The sequence below is a fragment of the Saccoglossus kowalevskii genome, chromosome 3 (genome assembly GCF_978046115.1).
Source record: "Saccoglossus kowalevskii chromosome 3, keSacKowa6.1, whole genome shotgun sequence".
NCBI classification, from domain to species: domain Eukaryota; kingdom Metazoa; phylum Hemichordata; class Enteropneusta; family Harrimaniidae; genus Saccoglossus; species Saccoglossus kowalevskii.
The window spans coordinates 18,473,376-18,494,640 of NC_140643.1; the positions used below are offsets into that span (position 1 = coordinate 18,473,376).

The following is a 21,265-nucleotide window of genomic DNA, read 5'->3' on the forward strand; positions in this document are numbered from 1 at the left end:
AACAGTGATATGTCTGAAATCATATGTTATTTGTGAAAAAAAAAAAAAAAAAAACCTGATGCATGATTTTCATTTCATAATCCTGCATAAGGTTGCACTAACATGCACATACAGCATTTGAAATTAGGCAGAGAGGGATTATCACGCTGAATATTTATCAGACTATCGTAAAATGTCTTTGAACTCGCATAGCCATGCAAGGGCTAATCTGCACTGGCTCGGAAGGTTGTAAATGATTAGCTAGTTTGAATTCGCATAACAATACTGACAATGAACGTGCATTCAACGCCACAAGTTTTTTTGTTTTTTTAGCCAATCAGAATTCATCTTCCGAGCCAGTGCAGATCAGCCGCCATGCAAGGTTTAGAAACGGCAGTATCCCCCCCCCCCCCATGTCAGTAACAGCTCCAAGCAAAAAATGACCTCATTTAAACCTCTGTGCTGAACAAAACCTCATTTAAAAAGAATATCCGATTGGTTCCACGCCATTCACTAAAACATCCAACGTTTAGTATTTTTTGGGCACCATATTCAATTAAAGTCTGGGTCAAGGGTTAACAAAATCAGAGGGTTCAGTTACAACAGCTTATTTCCTAAACACTGCACAAACGTTATTAACAACAAGCATTCTTATATCAGCAAGGCGACTGGCAACACCTGTGGATTTCTCCCTTTGTGACGACAACTTCAACAAGAACAGAAATCACGACACTTTTAGTCTGAGGCTGAACAGGATTATGAAAACTCACAAAATTTGCCAAAAGATACGTGCTACTGTGGAATACTTTATTTTTGCTGGAATTAATTTTCGCTGAAAAGGCTTTTTGGGCATTTTGTATAGAATTTATTTTCACTGATTTTTGATGAGTTTAATGTGAAATACAGAAAAAAAGTATATTCGCTGGATTTTATTTTCACGGAATCATCCTTTCAGCGAAAATAGCGAAAATAAATTCCAAGCGAAAATAAAGTATTTTACAGTATATACTGATGGAATTACAAAGGAATATACAGCACAATCCATCTAACGCTGTTACTACTGCTTTACCAGGGCAGTCTTTTAATGAAGCAACATCAGGCTGACTGAAAGTAATCTGCGTACGCCTTACTGACGGAGCAGACGCCAGCTTGCTATATAAACATATCACAATACACATTACAAGAGCATATACATTAATATATACATGACGGAGACCGACCAAATGCTTTCTGACAACCAAGTATGTGATGTACAGTGTACGCACTCCAATTCAAAGAGTTAAGAAAAAAAAATGACTTTATATTCTTTTTCTAGCACAAGTTAATTAATAACCACTGGTATTTCTTATAATTCCAACATGAATTAGACATCATGTAACTATTTCTGAGCGCCAGAACAAGTTGCTAATGTTATCAATAGTGTTTGCCAGAGTGCAATGTACGTGGGATCCATGATCCACATCAATAAAACGTTTATCTGTACAAGCTGGCTACGAGAAGCACAAGAGAACACATGGTAATCACCTAAATATTAGCATTTATAATATGAATAGTACAAGTAAATTTTATAAAAATAATGACAACCTCTATATAATGACATTCTGCTTCAAACTGCACTCATTATTTTAAATTCTCATGGTAAAAAAAAAAAAACAGGTTCGCATCGTTAGTGTCAGTCGGTCAATGCTCGCTTAGTCTACAGTGTGTTGGAATTTCACAGCACAGTAAAAGGCTACTGAAAATACTATTACAATACAACAAATACATGCATATTTAGCAGCGATGAAAGGCAAGCTGCGCTGTATCTATGGCAATATGACGAATCAGGTTTCTACATATTTGAGCCGGTGACACGTAACCAGGCTGTTGCTTGACCCGTAAATCAATACACAACTCAATCATGAATGTGTCGCGCAATTTGGAGAATAATTACAAAATTGTACATTTCATCGCATATTCATCTAAACATCTGTTATGTTTTAAACCCCCCACAAAGCAAAGATCAACGTACAACGCCTCCCTGAAGGCATTAAATAGTCTCCATGGAAACCATTAAATACAGTGATTCAATTCAGCATGAATTTTTATTTTTTTATCATACATGTAACTGGTTCAGTTTCTATTTTTAGATTTTGGTTGAGCTAGGTATGGTTGTGATGAATTAACTTGAATTACTCACAATGCTACAGTGCTCTCTTAATATTAAGAAAACAAACAAATTGCACACATCAAAATAAACAGTAAATAACTTCCATACAAGTTCACTGGAATTATGATCATAGAATTTGATATGATATTATTTGTTTGGCAAATGTATAAAGCGGTCAGACATGGGCAGACCAAGATCATCTCTTTAAAACCTCATTAAATGGGTGTGGTGGGGTTTTATTCAATATTGAACATGTTTTTATGGAAGATAGCCAATTGAATGCATGTACATGTACATTGAACTAACTTGCGGTGAATAAATTGAAAAACCCAAATTAGAAGATTAACATACATAAAACCAGGCCTGCAGATTTAGTTTTGTTGGGGTTTTTTTTCTACTACATCTCTTGGTATGCAAAACTGAAAAACTGGAAAAGATAATGCCAAGAGACAAAAAAGTAAAATATTTTAGCTGGAATTAATTTTCATTGAAAAGACTTTCGTTGGGTGTTTTGCATGGAATTTATTTTCACGAAATTTTGACAAGTTGAATGTAAAATATAGGAAAAAAAAGGTTTTTTCGCTGGATTTTATAGTATGTCAAAACTAATATTACAGCGAACGCAAGATATTTACATACACCTAACTCCCACACCTGGTAGGCAATTTATATGATAATACCAAGGGACTTTGCAACATCCCCAGACACTTTCCTAGACAATCAAGTGACCATTGTAGACGCAATAAAGTTACATACCCGCCTATGTAAACAAGTAATAGGGATTCAGATCTACATTCCTCTTGTTGCTGTGTTGAATGGTTAACCCGTTAACAAGCAAAAACAAAGTATTTTTGGTCAATGCATAATTAATTTGGTAGCACAGCATTTTATAATCTCTTTCAAAATATATTAAATAATTGATATGCAGAACATTTAATTAAAAAAAATAATTAAGTATTGAATAATAAAGTATTTGATACCATGGTTACAAATGACAATACTCTACTACTGTATATGTATTACATACAAGCAAACATTAAAATACTGAAGAGTAATTTATTTTCTCCTGTATTTTAGTTTCGTTATTAAACATATGAAGGTACGGTTCAGTGAAAATAAAATGAAATTATTTTTTTTCTATGTTTTACATTCCACTCATCAAAATTCAGTGAATATAAATGTCATGCAAAACACCCAAAATAATCTTTTTAGTAAAAATTTATTTTTAAGTTTTTTTACAGTATTACAAAATACGTAATATGCGTGCACAATTTATACAGTCTTTCACAGAGCTGATACATGAAACAATTTTTTCACCAAACGCAGTAAAAAATGAACTTTATATTCTCAATTCTCTGCAAGATGGAGACAAAAAATACCTCGTAACCTTTGAAAACAATATGAGCTTTCGTTTCGTTTTATGGCATTAATTACTAATTGAAAGAAGAGACTGATTGGAAAGACAAATAAATTATTCAAGGTGTTTTACTACATAAATAATTCACCTACAAACATGTAATGAAGGCGAGAACATGTGGTATAATATGCACTTAGAGTGGGAGAGACATTCTCAAAAAAAGATAATAAGTATCCCTGTGTAAGGTAATATTGACACATCATAGACATGTCTGGATCGAACAGTACTAGCAGAAATATACGCTTATTTACCGTTCTGGTCTTGGTCACACATTTCGATAAAATCTATTTTTTGCCTGCAGATTAGTGGTGTAAGGCCTAAATTTCAACAGGCGTACATAGTGCAAACATCCCATCACTGTCTAGTTGTTCTTTTAGGGAGACTTCTTCCCTCCCCCGATGTAGAGTGTACAATATGTTACTGATGTAGCACCTTTGATAGGAACACAAATCACAGACTGTGACTGTTCAAGTCACAAAAAAACAACAGCGTGTACTTTCAAAGTCACCTGTAAATCAACGAACACTATGAAGTGACAGCGGTCCATCTTCCGTGGTAACAACCGTCCATTCAGTTCATTTTATGGTTGGCTACCCAGAACAATAAAACCTGTAACTTTAGGGCACGCGATGATGAACCATCGCAGGTGGTAGCCTCGGTGACAAAAGAACGAAAACAAACCTCTCTTCACCGGACTACCACTCATTCCGTTCATTCCTACACTGACGATCCCAAGAGAAATGAACAATCAGGGACATTTATATTTGATCTATTTGTTACCATCCAAATGGATACAATTTCTGCATCAGTCTTTTACATGTAATGGGATTGACGAGATTGTTACCCAGAGCCACACGAGCACTCCACATAAGACAGAAGTAAAAACAAACTATTTTGAGTTCAGGACAAACCAAGTTCCCAAAAAATATTTCCATATAAATGAACAGTGGAAACCAAGTAGTTTTGGCATAATGTTTTACAGTTTTCCAAATCAATGGTTTTCACAAACCAGACCACCTGAAAAGTGTACCCACATGTTAAAAATGAAGTTTGTATGCACACAGACAGACACACTGACAGACAGAAGTCATTTCATTGACACTTAGAATTAAAAGTGCGGAAAACGAGAAAAATGAAGAAAATAATTACATATACTAATCTAGTTCATTATAAGCTGTAGTATAATGTATTTTAATACTGCTACTAAATACAAAATTGTTTTAATTAATCACTACTGTTTGTCATTATTTTCACCAAAAGTAGATCAGACTGTAATAGAAACTTTCCGGAAAGCGGGGCCCCGCTGTGTGGAGTAAAACTTGTGTTTTGTTGCATGTAGTGTGTGCCATTTGCATTTACTCCCCACCTAAAGTGACTGAACACATGGCAGTAAAGGCCTATACATATTGGGTCTCCTGGGAAGCAGCACAGCTTAGAATTACAATACATTGACAGGTTACATTACAGTGTAGAGCACTTAGCTCTCTTTATATTCTTATACATGTAGCAGTAACCCAACACCAGCAATGGCCGATAGCCATTTTTTTTTTTTAAATAATTCTTTAATATGATGAAAATATTTGTTTTTATTATCATGCAAAATCTACAATCATTAGGGGTTTACATGATTAAATACTGATTGATCTTCCTCTATGCATCTGAAATTTTTCTTACCAATTGAGTTGATTTATAGACCTGGATTAATTATTTTTATTTATTAAAAAAAAAAAACAGTAATCATCATTTACTTGTGGAGATGGAAATAATTAGATGGTAAGTCTCGTTCTCGGTTTGATATTATTATACTTTAATTTATTTTATAAGTAAATTCAGTTTAAGGTTCTCCTTAACAATGTAGATTTTAAATTACCGGTAATAGTTATTCATATAAATATTGTATTTTTTTTTTTTTAAACAGCAAGACATCAAATTGAGGTTTTATTTAAACCTTTGAGCAACTTTTGTCATCTTTCATCAAAATAAAATTAATTTTTTTTATATTTTTTTCAAAATTTGGATCAAGGCCCTCGGACATTATGATAATTTAAATAGAAATTGTCAACAAAGAAATGTAGAAAATGCATCAGCAAAATGTTACACTAAAATTTTGACGGGAAAAATTATGGCACTGTAAATTTTTACATTTTCGACACTAGAAATGTTTGCTCAGGACAGCAAAGTTTCGCACGCAAAAGGCACTGAACTCGTAAATATTGAACAAAAAAAAAAATTGTCTTTCATATAACTAAATAGATGCACATACATAAAATACATTACAAAAAAATACATTAAAAAGTTTGCTGCTAAAAATAGCTATTTACATTTTAATGGGATAATAATTCAGTAAAAACTAATATTCGTGCCGGAATAGATAACAATGCAAACCCACTTTCCACTTCATGATAGCCATTACCAAGAGCAAAGCAATATGAACAGTAACTGTTTCTTCTCATCTGTCAAGTCATGTTGTTACTTTAGTAAATGTCTTAAGACAAACGATCATTTAATTGTCATTCCTGGAGTGCCAAGAGTCAGCCTGGACATATTTAAGAGCACTAAATAGGTCTCCTTTAGCAGTCCCTCTGTCACTCAGGCCTGGGGATACTCTTATAATGGCAATATTCCACATACAGAACATACCTTCCAACCCATAATGATATTATCTAAAATACCAGACATGCTATGTTTAAATTAATATCACGATTTTGAAGTACATAATCTATGGAGTTATTATTAGCCCTGCTATCTACTCATTCTGAACATAAAATTAGATCGTAAAATTCTATTCAGAATTAAAAATACAAGATCCCAATAAAACTGACAACTCTTCAAACACTTTTAGAGAAGTTTTATACCGCTTTCATTGAATTCACATTCTGTGGATGTTTTTTTTGTTGTTTTCAATTTCCAAAAATGTGATGTACTGAAAGAAACAAAAAGTTTGAAATACTGGGAATTTTTGTCTACAATAGAATGAAAACAGTCACGTATTATTAAACACGCCTATCTTACTCAGGCTTGAAATATTTTAACAAAATAAAAAAGACAGACAATATTATTAACATTTAGAAAGTTTATACAACATTATACCGTCTTTTAATAGCACGTTTGCTCTAGATAATGTTTTGAACAGAAACACGCACACCCACACAATAAAACACGTCTTTATCAATGCGTGGTTTGCGAAGGGAAATATTCCAAGTAGCAACTTCTCTATTCACGCATCGAGAGGGAAGCACTGGATTGGGTTTCCATTTCAGCTGCCAGGCCAACAGCGAGAATCGCAACAACATGATGTCTGGATCTCATTAAACATGCTTTATAAATAACACAGAAATTGTGACAACTTGATAGTCTTACATGGACCGGATTGTTTTTTTATTACTGGGCGAATTAGACGTGTCGACAGATTGGTCGGCAACCGCACTGTGTACTACTACCATGGTACTCCCGAAACAGATCAACAAGTGAGGTCGCGACTACACAGCTGACCTGATCGGCAGGTCTTTTATAGTTCGATCGTCCCCATTTTAGTTCCGCCCCTTCCCCTCTATACCCACCTCGCGAAATTATTTAAGGTTAAACACTGGGTTGTCAGCGAAGTAAAGGAAAGACAGATGTGGGTTTCATGCGTATTCCAACTGAATAGACGACAACAGAAATATGCGAGCATGTCTGGTATGCTGCATACAGAACACGACGCAAACACATAACACAGGTAGAATTGAACGGCATGTCGCTCGTTCACAAACATCTGACGCACAAATAATCTCCTAGAACACAAAGTACCGTCCACAATACACCCGTAAACTCACGATTTGCTTCGTCGGTCTGCACCATGGCCGCTGCGTGCGATAAAACATCCAGCGGAGTCTCCATCCTGATCGAGCTCTCTGAAAAATAACAAGGTGAGATCTAGTCAAGGTGGTTGATTCTTGTCGCGCTGCTTCTTGCTGATCGTTGCAAACACGGCGGTTTACAGCTACGCACATACGAGGAAAATCGGCTAAATCATAGCGGAACCTACCTTCTAACGCTATGCCAGATGACTTCGCAATCACTTGTACCGATCCAGTGGAACTTCTACCTCGAAATCACCTAAATTCAGTTCCTGTTCAGAATTCAAGCAAGTTCACCAGGCAAGAATGTGAAGAATGACGGAATGCACCTTGATTGGAATCGACCATTTTAATGGGGGCAAAATGTCCTCTATCGTTCTGTAAACACAATATATCTTTCGAAAGTATACGGTATGTTCACCAATTCACCGCCTTACAATGACATTATATATATATTTAAAACCTTTAAAAACATGGCCTACACTATCAATTCGTATTCAAATTAGTCCCGTTTGTGAAAAGCTATTCTGAATTAAATTGTCGAATAATGGTTTCGTCTAACACACATGGGTTTTTTCGAGGTTCCTGATTGGCTCGCGATTGATACCCAGCTGTTCACAACAAAGATCGTGTCCTCAACCAAAAAAGAATAGTTGTAGCGATGACATCATACTTTTTTTGGGCCGAACGGTGAATGCATTATGTCGTGCCTGTACAATGACCATCAGGTTGTTTTTTTTTAAATTGTTTAAATAACACGGAAATAGAATTTTACATAATATAATATTACAAATTCGTAAGAATACAGGACGGGAAATTAATAGAGAACTGATTTACAGTTTTGAATATCTTCTTAAAGTATTATTCACAGTAGTACACCATTGCATGTATTATATTAGCCCTGCGTACAGTGCTGTGTGTACAGGGACGCGTTCGGTTGATAGATGTCCCCACCACAGCCCTGCGAACCTCCATAGACAAAGTCCGGGACTTTGAAAAAAATATCTTTTTTAATGAAATAACATACCAAAAATGATGATCGATTATCAGTTCGGAATCCAATTGTGGATGGAATCGGCTACTTTGCCCTAAAAACAAACACATTCTCTTGCGTGAATGAAATTAAAAATGGCGGCGTTTGGTGGATAATTACTCCGGTACCAACGCGTTTACATTTTGTCTGTCTTTACACTAGTATTTTTAAAGACATTTCAGTTTCAGATAACTTTGTAATGGTTGTTACGGATAACTATCGTCATTTCCACCGATTTCGGCTGGGAAACTACTTATGTTTAACTTGCGCACCAATTACGGTGCGCTCCCGGACTTTGTCTATGGAGGTATGCAGGGCTGTGGTGGAGACATCTATCAACCGAACGCGTCCCCGTACACACAGCACTGTACGCAGGGCTAGTATTATATATAATAATTTTGATGAAAATAACCTGAAATTGAAGTACATCTAAAACTATAATAAGATTGTTTGTCTTATCCGAGAATAAAGAGCAAGAGAGAGAGAGATAAGAGAGCACATAACTGTGACTAGAGCACATTTTTGCCGACGATTTTCAAATTTGGGTATGTTTTCAATCAGTATAAAATGACGGCCAAGTTCCATTGGGGCGGGTCTTGTATTCACTAACTTTAAATAGGATGTACTTGGTATTTACAGCGTGGTAAACATTGTCATTGCGAAGGATTTAATTACTCGTGAACAACATAGCCTAACTAGTGACGCCTTACTATTGTGGTAACGTGAGTTCGTCTTAGGGGAACATTTTAGTTCATAATTGTGTTATTACATGTTGGTACGTGTATGAAAGTATGTATTTCGAATGAACATATCTGATTGATTGATTGATTTATTGATTGATTGATTGTGACCAGATACGGCAGCGCGAGATTTAGCATGAGGGGCGAGATCTGAAATCTAGACCCTCTGAAACACTATTTCCTGCAATTTGAGGGACAAATTTTGCTGACACAAAGGGTTTCAGCTTGATTTTTTTTTCATTTATTTGTTAATTACTAGGTTTATCACACGACCTGGAGAGCGTTCATGTTGGTAAACGTCACAGTTTTTCCAGTATATCCTGTAACAAGATCACAAACTGAAGACGGGGTGTGTTTATAAGATACTTACTACAACTGTGACGTCCACAATCATAGCACGCGATAACGAGTAGCGACTTATACCACGACGAAAGCGATAAAATCCAAAGACGCGTTAATCGGCTACTAGTACTTTGCCACGTACATAGCGAACTGAGGTTACTAGTATTTTACCAGTGTGTTTTTACACAAATACAAAAGGGCTATTGTATGCTCTGTCGTGACATGTCATCAATTTAATAAACTACCATCAGAACCTGCGACAGCCCGGTCGTTAAAGACCCTATACCCTGTTGTGGTTGATGTTGCGGGTTGGAACCCAATGGTCAACTATTTCTGATCCATGTTTAAAAAAAAACAACTCCTGATCAACTCCACACGTTGTGCATGGACTAAAGCTGTACAATCATGGCGCAAAGTCTGATTTACGACAAGTTTATTTAAGTTATGTACATGTATGTATCTAATACAAAGTTACATGTAGTTAATCGTGGTGGTTTAGCCATCACATTTATAGAGTTTATGGTTAACTAGTAGAATGGTATCAAAGAGATGAGTGTGATTAGAATAAACGTGAAAAATAATGGTTCACATCATAAAAATCAATACTGGCATAGTTTTATTTATCTTCGCTAATTGCATAATTTACTTTTCACAGAAAAGTAATATTTTTTTTATTTGAGTGTATCACACATCGCCTTGCGATTCTTGAAATGTATATTTTGTGTCGTCTCTTGTAGTCATTTAGACCATTGGAAGATAAAAACAAGTGTGTAAATCATACATTCGCTACCTAAAGGGTAAAGGTAATGGTATAACTCCAATCATGGCATTCTCCATCATTTACTAATCATGTAACTATGGCAATATATATATATATATATATATATATATATATATATATATATATATATATATATATATATATATATATATATATATATATATATATATATATATATATATATATATATATATATATGGTTCACAAAGCTGACATCCAAAATAATACTACGATCGTGTACTTTTTTTGTGTGTGATTATTGGATTATAAGCTTAAGTTACGGAATTGCCAGCGAACCTTTAAAACAATAACCTTTTCTTGCTATTCGTTTCTTTACAACAACACAATCTTTGGAATCGGGTTTCGGGAATTTTGATGTGCCTTCTAGTTCTGGAAATTTATTCCTTCAAACTGGTCAGACTCAATTCAAAATAGTCATGGTGAATACATGGTTTAATTTGCGCACCTTTAGCGAAGAGTGAAGAACATATTTGAATGATGACATTTTAGTCATTATAGTAACAAAAATAGTTTCCGTAATAAATCAATAAAAAGTTTGGCCACTGATAAATATCCGATTTATTAAAAAATCTATTTCATAGCCATCATATTTTATTCAAGTACTACTAGCCCTGTTATACTGTGAAAAGTGATAGACAGCCTGTCTGTCCAGAAACCAGTTATACAACATGCGTTCATATATTCGGGGACCATTCCTACTAGTAACTTTATACTGTAGGACTGCTTTGTGTGATTTCCCACGACATCTAAATTAATTTGTCAAAAGTGTCCTTCCTGCATGTCAATTTCTATTCGCACGAATAATAATTCCTGCCTTTCTTTGGGAGAATTTTTAACTAAGGTATTTGATAACCGCTTTATCAAATAGAAAATCACAATATTCAAACGGTGCTAATATAAATCTATACATGGTCACGTGACACACAGTGACATAATATTTGCATATTATAGTGCACGTTTAGCTATACTAACTAAACCTGTATTCGCAGATTGAAAACTAACACGCAATTACACTAAATGTGGATGAATGAAAACGCTTATATCCCTCTCAGTCATATTGAAGTAATAGATTACCCTAAATTGAATTCGCGAATCTTCCTTCTAACCCAGCATGAAACAACTTTCCAACTAAAAAAAAAGGAATCCGTTTCATAATCGTATGTCGCTAATCAATATTCCGAATACTTATTGGTTGAATACTTTGTTTATTAAATAATTGTGACAAGTAACTCGAAATATATGTTACTCGGATACGTCTCGTCGATGTTGAAAATGAAATACAGATAAAATTATAATAAGATTGTTTTTGTCCGAAAATAAAGCTGATACGAGAGCACATAGCTGTGCGTGGGTTTTGGTTACTACACTAGAGCACATTTTTTGCCGGCGATATTAAACCGGATATATCTAGTGGTATATACTGGCTCTGACATGACCTGACCTCTAGTCAAACCGAATCCAATCACAGATATATTCACCAACAGGTAAACAGCTGCAATTTATTTGTTCCTAGTAATTCATGTGTTTCTGTGTGGCGAATGAGTTGATTTTACAGATATCGCGCCATACACGACTCAACAGTTCACTGTGATACACGAAATATGGTTCCATGAGGTTACCTGGAAAATTAAAATTAAATGAACAAAACATTCATTTGCCTTAGAGGCAATGCTACCATCATTTAACTATGGTTATGACCCCGTTTGGGTTTGTATGTGAATAATTCGAGCCTTGCTGAACATTCAATCTCGATAAATTTCGTCTGAACGGACTCAGTCATGTGCACTCTGTATGAGACGTGGGTTACGTATTGGCGTTAGGGATGACCGTAAGAAACTGAGGGTGAGGATATATATTGGAATGTGGCGTCAAATTGTGTTGCTTTTTCTGATTCATTGATTGGGGGAGGACGGAGTCGATCAAGTGTTAATTTATTGTTGTTCGCGAAAATTCAACCTTTATAACAGGGGAGGAACATTTTTATTTTTGTTTTGTTTCAAAAGTGTGTCAAAGCAATGCAAAGGTAGTCATTTTAGACACAGGATTCTACATTCAAGCATTATTTATAAATATTAAAGCGGGAGACGCAACTACTAGTATTTATAGTGCTCTCTGTATCAACGCAACATATCTTGGAGAACTGTTCTGTCACGATACTGTAACATAGATGTACACGTGGCCACTAAGTGCTAATCTGTCCGCTGTTGATAACGTGAACCACATTCACGTCTCCGGTTGTTGTGTCATATCATCATACCTCCACGTGGGGCGCGTAACCGAAGACTGTCGACCCAATTGTCACGTTGCCATGAATTTAATAACGATGTAATGACGAAAATTTTTGTACTGGCTGCATAAGTTGTTAAAAAGCTCCTTGACGTTTTTCCGACAATTGCGGCGATCTACCATTATAGTCATTCAGTTCTCGGGACCTTCCTTCGTCGCCCTTTCATTCATGTTATTTACGTGATTCGTTACAGTGGATGGATATGTATCTGACATACACACATTGTTATAGCGATACATGTACAATGGAAGTTAAGGTTTAACAAATATATCACATCACGGTTATTTTTTTTTTTTTTTTTTCATTTTGTTGTCTTTCTTGTAGAATTCGGCATTCGGCAACGAATCGGGCTAGGGTGTCCTTTACGCCAGCTGCATGGGCAATCACACATAGTATCTCCACCCAACCCCCACCACCACCACCACGAAATCAACCCTTCAGTATTCACCCACCTTCAAGTTGTTTTGAGTATCTTGATCTACATCTTGCATACTATACATTGGTCAGTAACTCTCTCGTTTCTGGTTTTGCGGGTATATATATATATATATATATATATATATATATATATATATATATATATATATATATATATATATATATATATATATATATATATATATATATATATATATATATATATATATATATATACCTACTTTACATTAACAGTCGTGTAAAACCGTTCTTATCGCTTGCTTTCCACTTATTGATGACGCTTTTCAAATAAATAATACGGCGGTACCGATTGCATAACATGCATAACCACCACCACCACGAAATCAACCCTTCAGTATTCACCCACCTTCAAGTTGTTTTGAGTAGCTTGACCTACATCTTCCATACTATACATTGGTCAGTAACTCCCTCGTTTCTGGTTTTGCGGGTATAAATATATATATATATATATATATATATACATACTTTACATTAACAGTCGTGTAAAACCGTTCTTATCGCTTGCTCTCCACTTATTGATGACGCTTTTCAAATAAATAATACGGCGGTACCGATTGCATAACATTCTGACATAGTGTAGAAAATTAACACGAATAAGCCCAGAGGTCAGAGGTCAGAGGGATCGTTTAAGTCCCCAAGCTCCAGGTACTACCAAGACTGGGCTGGTCCTGATTTTATTATCACGCAAATCGATATTGGAAAACTTATTTTTTTATTTACTGTTATCCAAATTATTTTTATCTTGACACATGTTATGTGTTAACTTATAACAGAACTAAAATATCATAATTTAAATAAAGAATAAAACTTCAATCAGATCGGATTTGTTACATTCTTTTGTAAAATATTGCGATGCTGTTAATTATAGATCAAAACTATGCAAGACTATATATCTTAGTGGAATGACGGTCCGGCGTTAATTTCCGACACTGACTGACCTAGTTAAGTTTTTTCTTCTTTCAGCCGAGGAGATGTCGTGACTGATTTCGTACATCCGCCATCGGCTACTCAGTACGTTTTGTGAATGTAACTGAGACGACCGCGCAATATCGTATGTAAACCGCTGAAGTTACTGGTTTCAATATAATCATCTTGCAGCGATCGTGATATACTGGTATGTCATTGTCAGATAACACAACGATCTACACGCACAATCTATCTGATTAAAATAAGATTCTAGTTTGGACTTTATCTTTTGCTCATTTTTTTAAAAATATGTTTTAACTATTATTATCATACCCTGTCTTTTACTTTATTATTTATCTGCTGGCATTTTTTAAAATTTTGGTAATATGGAATACAACATAAGATGTACGTATTAACAATTGAAACAATTACAAAATAATAAAAATATTGATTGAATTTATGCTGTACAATAATACACCAGATTTTAAACAGACTGCACCCACAATCATGATAACTGTTACATTCATGACGATAAAGCTGAAAACATTTAGGAAAGTTAAAGTAAGAAAAACCTGTAGGCTTATGCGCAATATTCCGGATTGAAATACGACAATCATATTTATGTTGACGGGTATGAATTCATGTTTTTGTTGGAACCCTCCCCCCCCCCTCCCCCACGGAAGCGAAAAAAAGTGATACACACTGAAAACAGGTGCATTCATAAGCTTCTACTTAAATTTGTTTCTCAGTCACGAGGCAAAACATTTTTTTTATAAGAGTGACCTTTCTATCATATGACCGGCTTTGGATGATCAAACAGGAGATCAACACCCGGGATTGAAATCGATATATTGCATGAGACTGGCAATTTGTCAAGAAATGGAAGTGTTCCCAGTGCAGTTACGTATCGATGGCAACCACAGCTGTAACAAGTCTGGAAATCCGTGGAGGGAAATTAGATTGTTAAAAACTAATGTATAACATTACGCCGTAGAAATAAAAAGGGCATCATACCGAATGATCGTTTCAGTCAGCCGTGGTTGAAAATGTACGTACATGCGAGCGCCATCCATCGACAACTATGAGAAATGTGCCAAACATTCCACAGGGTTATTGCAACTTCGTGGTTTGCATTTCAGTTGTATTAGTGGTAATACATACGTATATGCATGATGCCATGTTACTAAAATACGTTAGTATGTTATTTTATTCTTAATTACACCCAACTTCCCGGGAAATACCTAATCTATGTCTTATATTCGAAATCCTGCAGGATATCTTAGGTATTCGGTAACCTGGTTATCGTTGTGTTTCTTCACTTTAACGTTCTTGTATCTACATTTCAACGAGAGAGAAAAAAGAGCCTGAAAGTGCACAGAATACAGACAATATTACAATTATCGTTGCATTGCATTCATCATTCTCGGTTAGGGACGGCGTAGTCATCAATCGTCCAAGAGGGCGTAGTAAACAATCTTGCCAGTGATATTTTAGTTTTCAGGAATCCTTTTAACTCGCTGATTTTTTTAAGTGTACAGAGTGTGAAACTAGTGTGGAATAATTGGATAATTTTCAATAATCTGCGGCACTATGATATTCTTGATGTAGTTGTTATGTACCATTATTTATGACATGAGTGTGCATGCTCTGCGAATTCGGTGAGACCTTCTCAATTGTCGATTGGATAGTATTAGAAATTATCGCCGATGGCTTATTAAACACAATTGAATATAGTATATATAGTATGTATTTTTTCGTTCGTCTACATCCTGAAAACTGTCTTTGTGAAAATACTGAGATCAGATGAGCGCCACCAGTGGTCTAGTACGCAAGTAGTATAAATATGTGGTGTATTCGCAGTCACGGTTATTCCAAATAAATGCGCTTCCAAATAAACTTAATAACCTATCAGTACTGAGCTTATGACTGATCATATGCGAAATGCATTATGGGACTTTACACTTTTTGAATCGCTTTAACAAAATCAAGATTTTGAGATATAGAAATAATTTTAAAAAATGCAATTTTTTGTCATTGTTCTTGACATATCGAATTCTTGTTTCTCGAGAAAATGTCCAGTGGCCCCAATATTTTGTTTTCATGTTGGTATCCTAATTGTATTAATCCATATTTATGAACGCATAAAAATATTTTGACCCGGACCTCCTTAAACAACACAATTTTATGTTTTGGTGAAATACCAACGATAACATAATAACTATACTTGTTTTGTTGTCTGACGACTCCGACGAATTTCAGACTCGTCCCGTAAACACTATTTCACTGTAATGCCGGTTACAGCCTGCACATACAGCCAATTCAAACAGTGACATCTGTAGGATATGTCCAAATACACAGCATATTGACGACTCAGCCCATGCTTCCGTCATTCTCGATGTTCAGTTTTTTTTTGTAGGTTCGGGTGTCATGTATGATATTGTACAGTATTATATTGCCTAGATACATTTAAATTGATGTTTGAAACAATTATAATAGACAGTACACAGTATCAATCGTAATATGTGAATAGCGCCACCACTAGCCAATTTGTAGGTTAGGTTTACACTCGTCGATGAGGGCGTAATTACCCGACACTCGTCGATGGAAACCTTTCGAGTACAGGCGATTACCTTAAACGATAACACACTTTAATAAAATGTTGGTTTTGTTGAATATTCATCATCAAGGTAAACAGAACACGTGGCCGCCTTTAAATTAAAGTCGACAATGTTTTGTAGAGGTATTTTTCACATATAAGCCGACTAGAGAGATAATACTAGCAAATTCTTGCCGAAGAAAAAATAAGTAATAAGTGCGTACTGGTAACTATTACATTGTCATTTGACTCGTTTTTTTAATGAATGTCGTGGAACAAATTCAGAATGCCGTATATGGTTGAAAACATTGATTTTCCTCTGCTTGATTGGTAACATTTTTAGAATGAAATCAATTTGAGCAATAACAAATAATTAGACAGCATTTTCCATAAGCATTTTTTACCAGACTCCGTATAACGCTGTTTTTAATATCTATAGTGTCGCCGCGTCCAAATGCCATAAACTACAATAAAAACCGAATATGTGTTTTTGCTTTTGTGGTTTTCAAATTCCGTAACATAGAGAAAGAGCTAATGGACCAGTACTGAAGAACAATCATTCTGGTCCAGTACAAGAAGCTCTCCATTATGGGCTGGTACTGATTATCAGTACTGGACCATAATGGGAGGCCCCGTTATGGATAGATTATGGAGGAATTTGCGTGTGAATATCACCCGAGCTAAAATTGCATGAACATCAACAAGTTGTGCAACAGCGCCCTCAAAGTTGTAAGTTGTACACCCTTTCACGTATAAAGAACAATACGGGTCGTCGACCACACTGTTTACAATAAGGTCCTAGTTTGGGCTTTTTTTATTTATCTTTTTTTTAAATATAATTTTTTTATTTTCAAATATTGAATTTATTTTTAATGTCTTATTCATTCACTGAAAATAACACAACATATTTAAATATTCATATTCAAATATTAAAGTTAGTCTCATATTCATATTGTACCCCAGACCATTCGTCCCGGTGTTATCGCTATCGCCACACGAGACTCCAGCTTGTCTCCTATACAATTTGACTGCGCACATCCAGAAAGTAGATGTAGCTGTGATTGGTGGAATACTAATGAGTTGAGTGTCAATCAAACGCCCACGCTATCTTTAGTAAACAAAGTCACGTGACACGCGCCATTTTAGTTTTGATTAGTTCATCGGATCGGAGTGTCGGTGCTCGCCATCCATAAATCAAATCAAAATGATTTCTAAGGAAATTGTCGCTAAGTACATTTGAACTGCGGTCATCATTGCAAATTGAATGTGAGAAAGTTATGGAACGTCGTTTTGAACTTGAACGTGGTCGGGCAGGCGATTTCAAGGCAGCACGCTTAACCCTTTCGTTCACAGGTTGGGAGATATTAGAATGACTGACAATTTCACGCCACTGTTTTACATTATTGGCGGATTTTTCTGCGTTATCAATCTTTCTCTTACAAACTAGACATAGATGAGACGACAGAGTCGCTCCTTTCACAACGTCGCACTGGATCAAATTGGAAAGACGATTTCCATAAGTTATCCCTCCTGCTTTTCCTGGCTTGAATAAATTCACACACGACTTTAACTGTCCACAAACTCGAAGACTACACGAACACAGTCTACAATAGTCGTCCGCAACAATATGTATGTATTTCTTCGGTGTACTGATGCACGAATGCACCGTGACACGGTGTTTCTCGGGTGTCGCCATCGCTGAGAATGCCGCCGGCGCAATTTTTCACCCAACTCGCGATTCTGTTTTGCAACATTTTATCAATATTCCCTTTGACAAAATCGCCGACAAAAGCACTGCTTTGCTGATCTTTTGTTCCATAATTCTTAATGCAAACACCGACCTTAGTAGTAATTAGTAACGTCGCCTAGTACATATGAACGGTCGTCATTGCAAATCGAACATCCTTTTGAAATTTGGACGTCGGGCAGGCGATTTCAAGGCACCGCACTTAAATATTAGCAACATATTTTTCTGAGCGGTTGTTTATTCTCTTTCAAACGAGACATAAATGTGACGACATAGTCGATCCCTTATCCACCGCTAAGAATGCCGCAATGTTTCGTTCGTTTTGCAACATGCCACAAATCGTCGAAAAAAACACCACTTCGACGGAAGCTTGCGTAATAAGGGGGTTAAAACAAGAAAACAAATGCCATGTTTAATACATATCGACCTGTTTTACTTGCGAAAGATAACGGAACATGAACTCGTTTCGTGCGACTTCGGAACCCGAAGGAACACACCAACAACGTTGAATTTACCCGCTATCTTCCAAATATGGTATATTAATTTATTCAGTTGTTTATTTAGAGTGACGTCCGCGGTCGAATGCGATTGGCTATCGATGTCAGTGCAAAGGTCATATGAATATTAAAATTAAGTGGGCGGAAGGAAAATTGTATAGGAGACAAGCTGGAGTCTCGTGTGGCGATAGCGATAACACCGGGACGAATGGTCTGGGGTAATTCATATTGCTGTGGCAGATGCGTATAATGTCAATGAAACGGAATAGACGTAACCCTTAAAAAGCGGTGGTCGTCGCGCTGCGCATGTGCGACATTTGTGATGATAAGCATTGATTTTCCCACGATCCAACGCGCTCTTCAAATGGAAATCACAAGTATGAGGTTTGACCTGCGCGTGACTTGCATTAATTACCGCCGATGACTCCTACGATACCTTCCAATCACCTGAAAATACATTATTAAAGCTTGGTAACGTCTCAGTTTGTACTCGTTGATCTGCGCAACAGTCACAGTCGCCATATTTGTATATATCAGACCCATATATCTCGCGCATGCGTGGCGCGACGACTACCACCCTTTAACTTATAAGAATTAAATTTACAATTAGTACCCCCTCCAAAATAGCTCAATATTATTTTTTTTTAAATATTTCAAATGCACACATAAAAATTTCCGTTAATTGGAGTCGTCGAAAATTATTGCGATGTGAATGTTGGCAATAAAAGAAATGAGATCCATCAAAGACCCCTAACTTAGTGGGTAAACACACTAACTTTGATAATAAAAAATGTGTAATAACGTCACTGAATAAAAATGTCAAACTATAGTGCACATGAATGGGAATAGTAAAAAGAAATACATTCTATGCGCCAATTCCCCGTCAGCCTGAGGGACCCCAATTTAGTCGCGATTCGAGAAATACACCAGAGCACTGTGACCAAATATTACTCAATTCCTTAACTGAATTTGAATGCTTGCTAGATAACAAGAAGCAGGCATGCCTCGTATCAAACTATAGTGGCTCTGGTAGACATGAATATGTAAGATAAAAAAAAATTATATCTTCAATCGAAGACCCTTTCCCTCACCTGGTATATGCACTATACGTATCCCGATAGTACACTAGTTAAGAAACTGATTACAAATACTTAATGTTATTATTTATAGTAATAACTGGAATTGTGACAACAAAATCCATTAACTATTAATATTACTGTGAACTTTATTGTCACTTCTCTGAAGAGATAAATCTGACTCAATAATTAATACTGTTTTTCTTGTATTTCAAAAATCTGTGAACTCCCTACAAAACAGTAAAAACGTCTTTTCATCGAAAATGAATTTTAGCTAAAATAAAGTATTTTACAGTATTCCGTATTACGGATATTGTAGATGTGAATGAAGAAACACAGATACAAAGGAATTACACGCTTCAGAGGCCAGTGGGTAAATACAAATATGCTATCAGTTAACAATTCCTTAGTCTCGTGTAGTACCTTGTGTTCTTATAGTATACCCCAATATGTCTCATGAACCAGCAAATCGAAACAAAAGATTACAATTCGATTACAAGGAAGGATGCTGGTAATTTCCCATAATTACTGTTAATATGAGTGATTTATGTATTTGTCACAATACTGATTCGGGTAATTAGCTTTGGTTTTAATTAATGTGCATATTTAGGAATGTGCATATTTAGCCATACAATATCAATACAATGTCGTAACTCGTTTGTTCGATTAAATATTGCAATTATTAGTAAAATTATTATGTAAAACTGACACGAAAATTGCCTAATTCTTTGCGAAGTGTCTTTATCTAGTCGGTTAGGGGAGCTATACGACAGGTAGGAATATCAACTTGGTATTAATTGAAAAAGTGGTTTTAATTTTTGTTGGGTGAGTTTTTGAGAAAATTATAGGTTTTAACGTAATCACGTGTTCCGCTTTTGAGAACGCCCAAGCGGAGGTAAAATCGCGCCCTCTGCCAGGAAAAATACATTTTTACAGTAGCGCCAAGCACGCTCACATAACGTTGATTTATCGTGCTTGTTTTACGTTTTTTTCACTCATTTCCTTCTGTTGTTACAACTTTCTCCATCTATAGTTACCCATATGTCGTGCCTAACACAATCCTCGCGAGATGACATCAGCAAGGTTAATGTTCGAGGCTGCCCTCTCTGGCTCGATATGGACATATGCAATTCTTGTTATATCCCACACACTAGACTGGCACGATTTATTTCTTTTTAAATTTAAAATTAAATAAAAAAAATAGCGAAATGGAGGTGTTAACGCGAAATCCCCTGTAACCGCGAAATCACCCAGTGGTGGTTTCGCGTTCAACCCATCTTTCGCAAAACTATTTTTTTCAATTTTTTTAATTCACCACAGCTGGGCCAGTCTACCCACACACTGTCATTGCATATTACATAATATGTAACGTAAATGGACCTCACTGTGATGACGC

The 21,265-nt window shown here is 35.8% G+C and overlaps 1 protein-coding gene across 1 annotated transcript in view; it reads right to left on the minus strand.

Moving 5' to 3' along the window:
• LOC102807579 (transcription cofactor vestigial-like protein 4) overlaps positions 1-7,838 on the minus strand; it is a 64,296-nt gene extending 56,458 nt beyond the window's left edge. The window contains exons 1-2 of the mRNA XM_006820890.3: positions 7,573-7,838; positions 7,361-7,438 (exon numbers count right to left, since the gene is read on the minus strand). Coding sequence (XP_006820953.1) covers positions 7,361-7,424 — 64 coding nt within the window. The 5' untranslated portion in view covers positions 7,425-7,438; positions 7,573-7,838. The remainder of the gene's footprint in view (positions 1-7,360; positions 7,439-7,572) is intronic.
• Between the last annotated feature and the right edge of the window lie 13,427 nt (positions 7,839-21,265).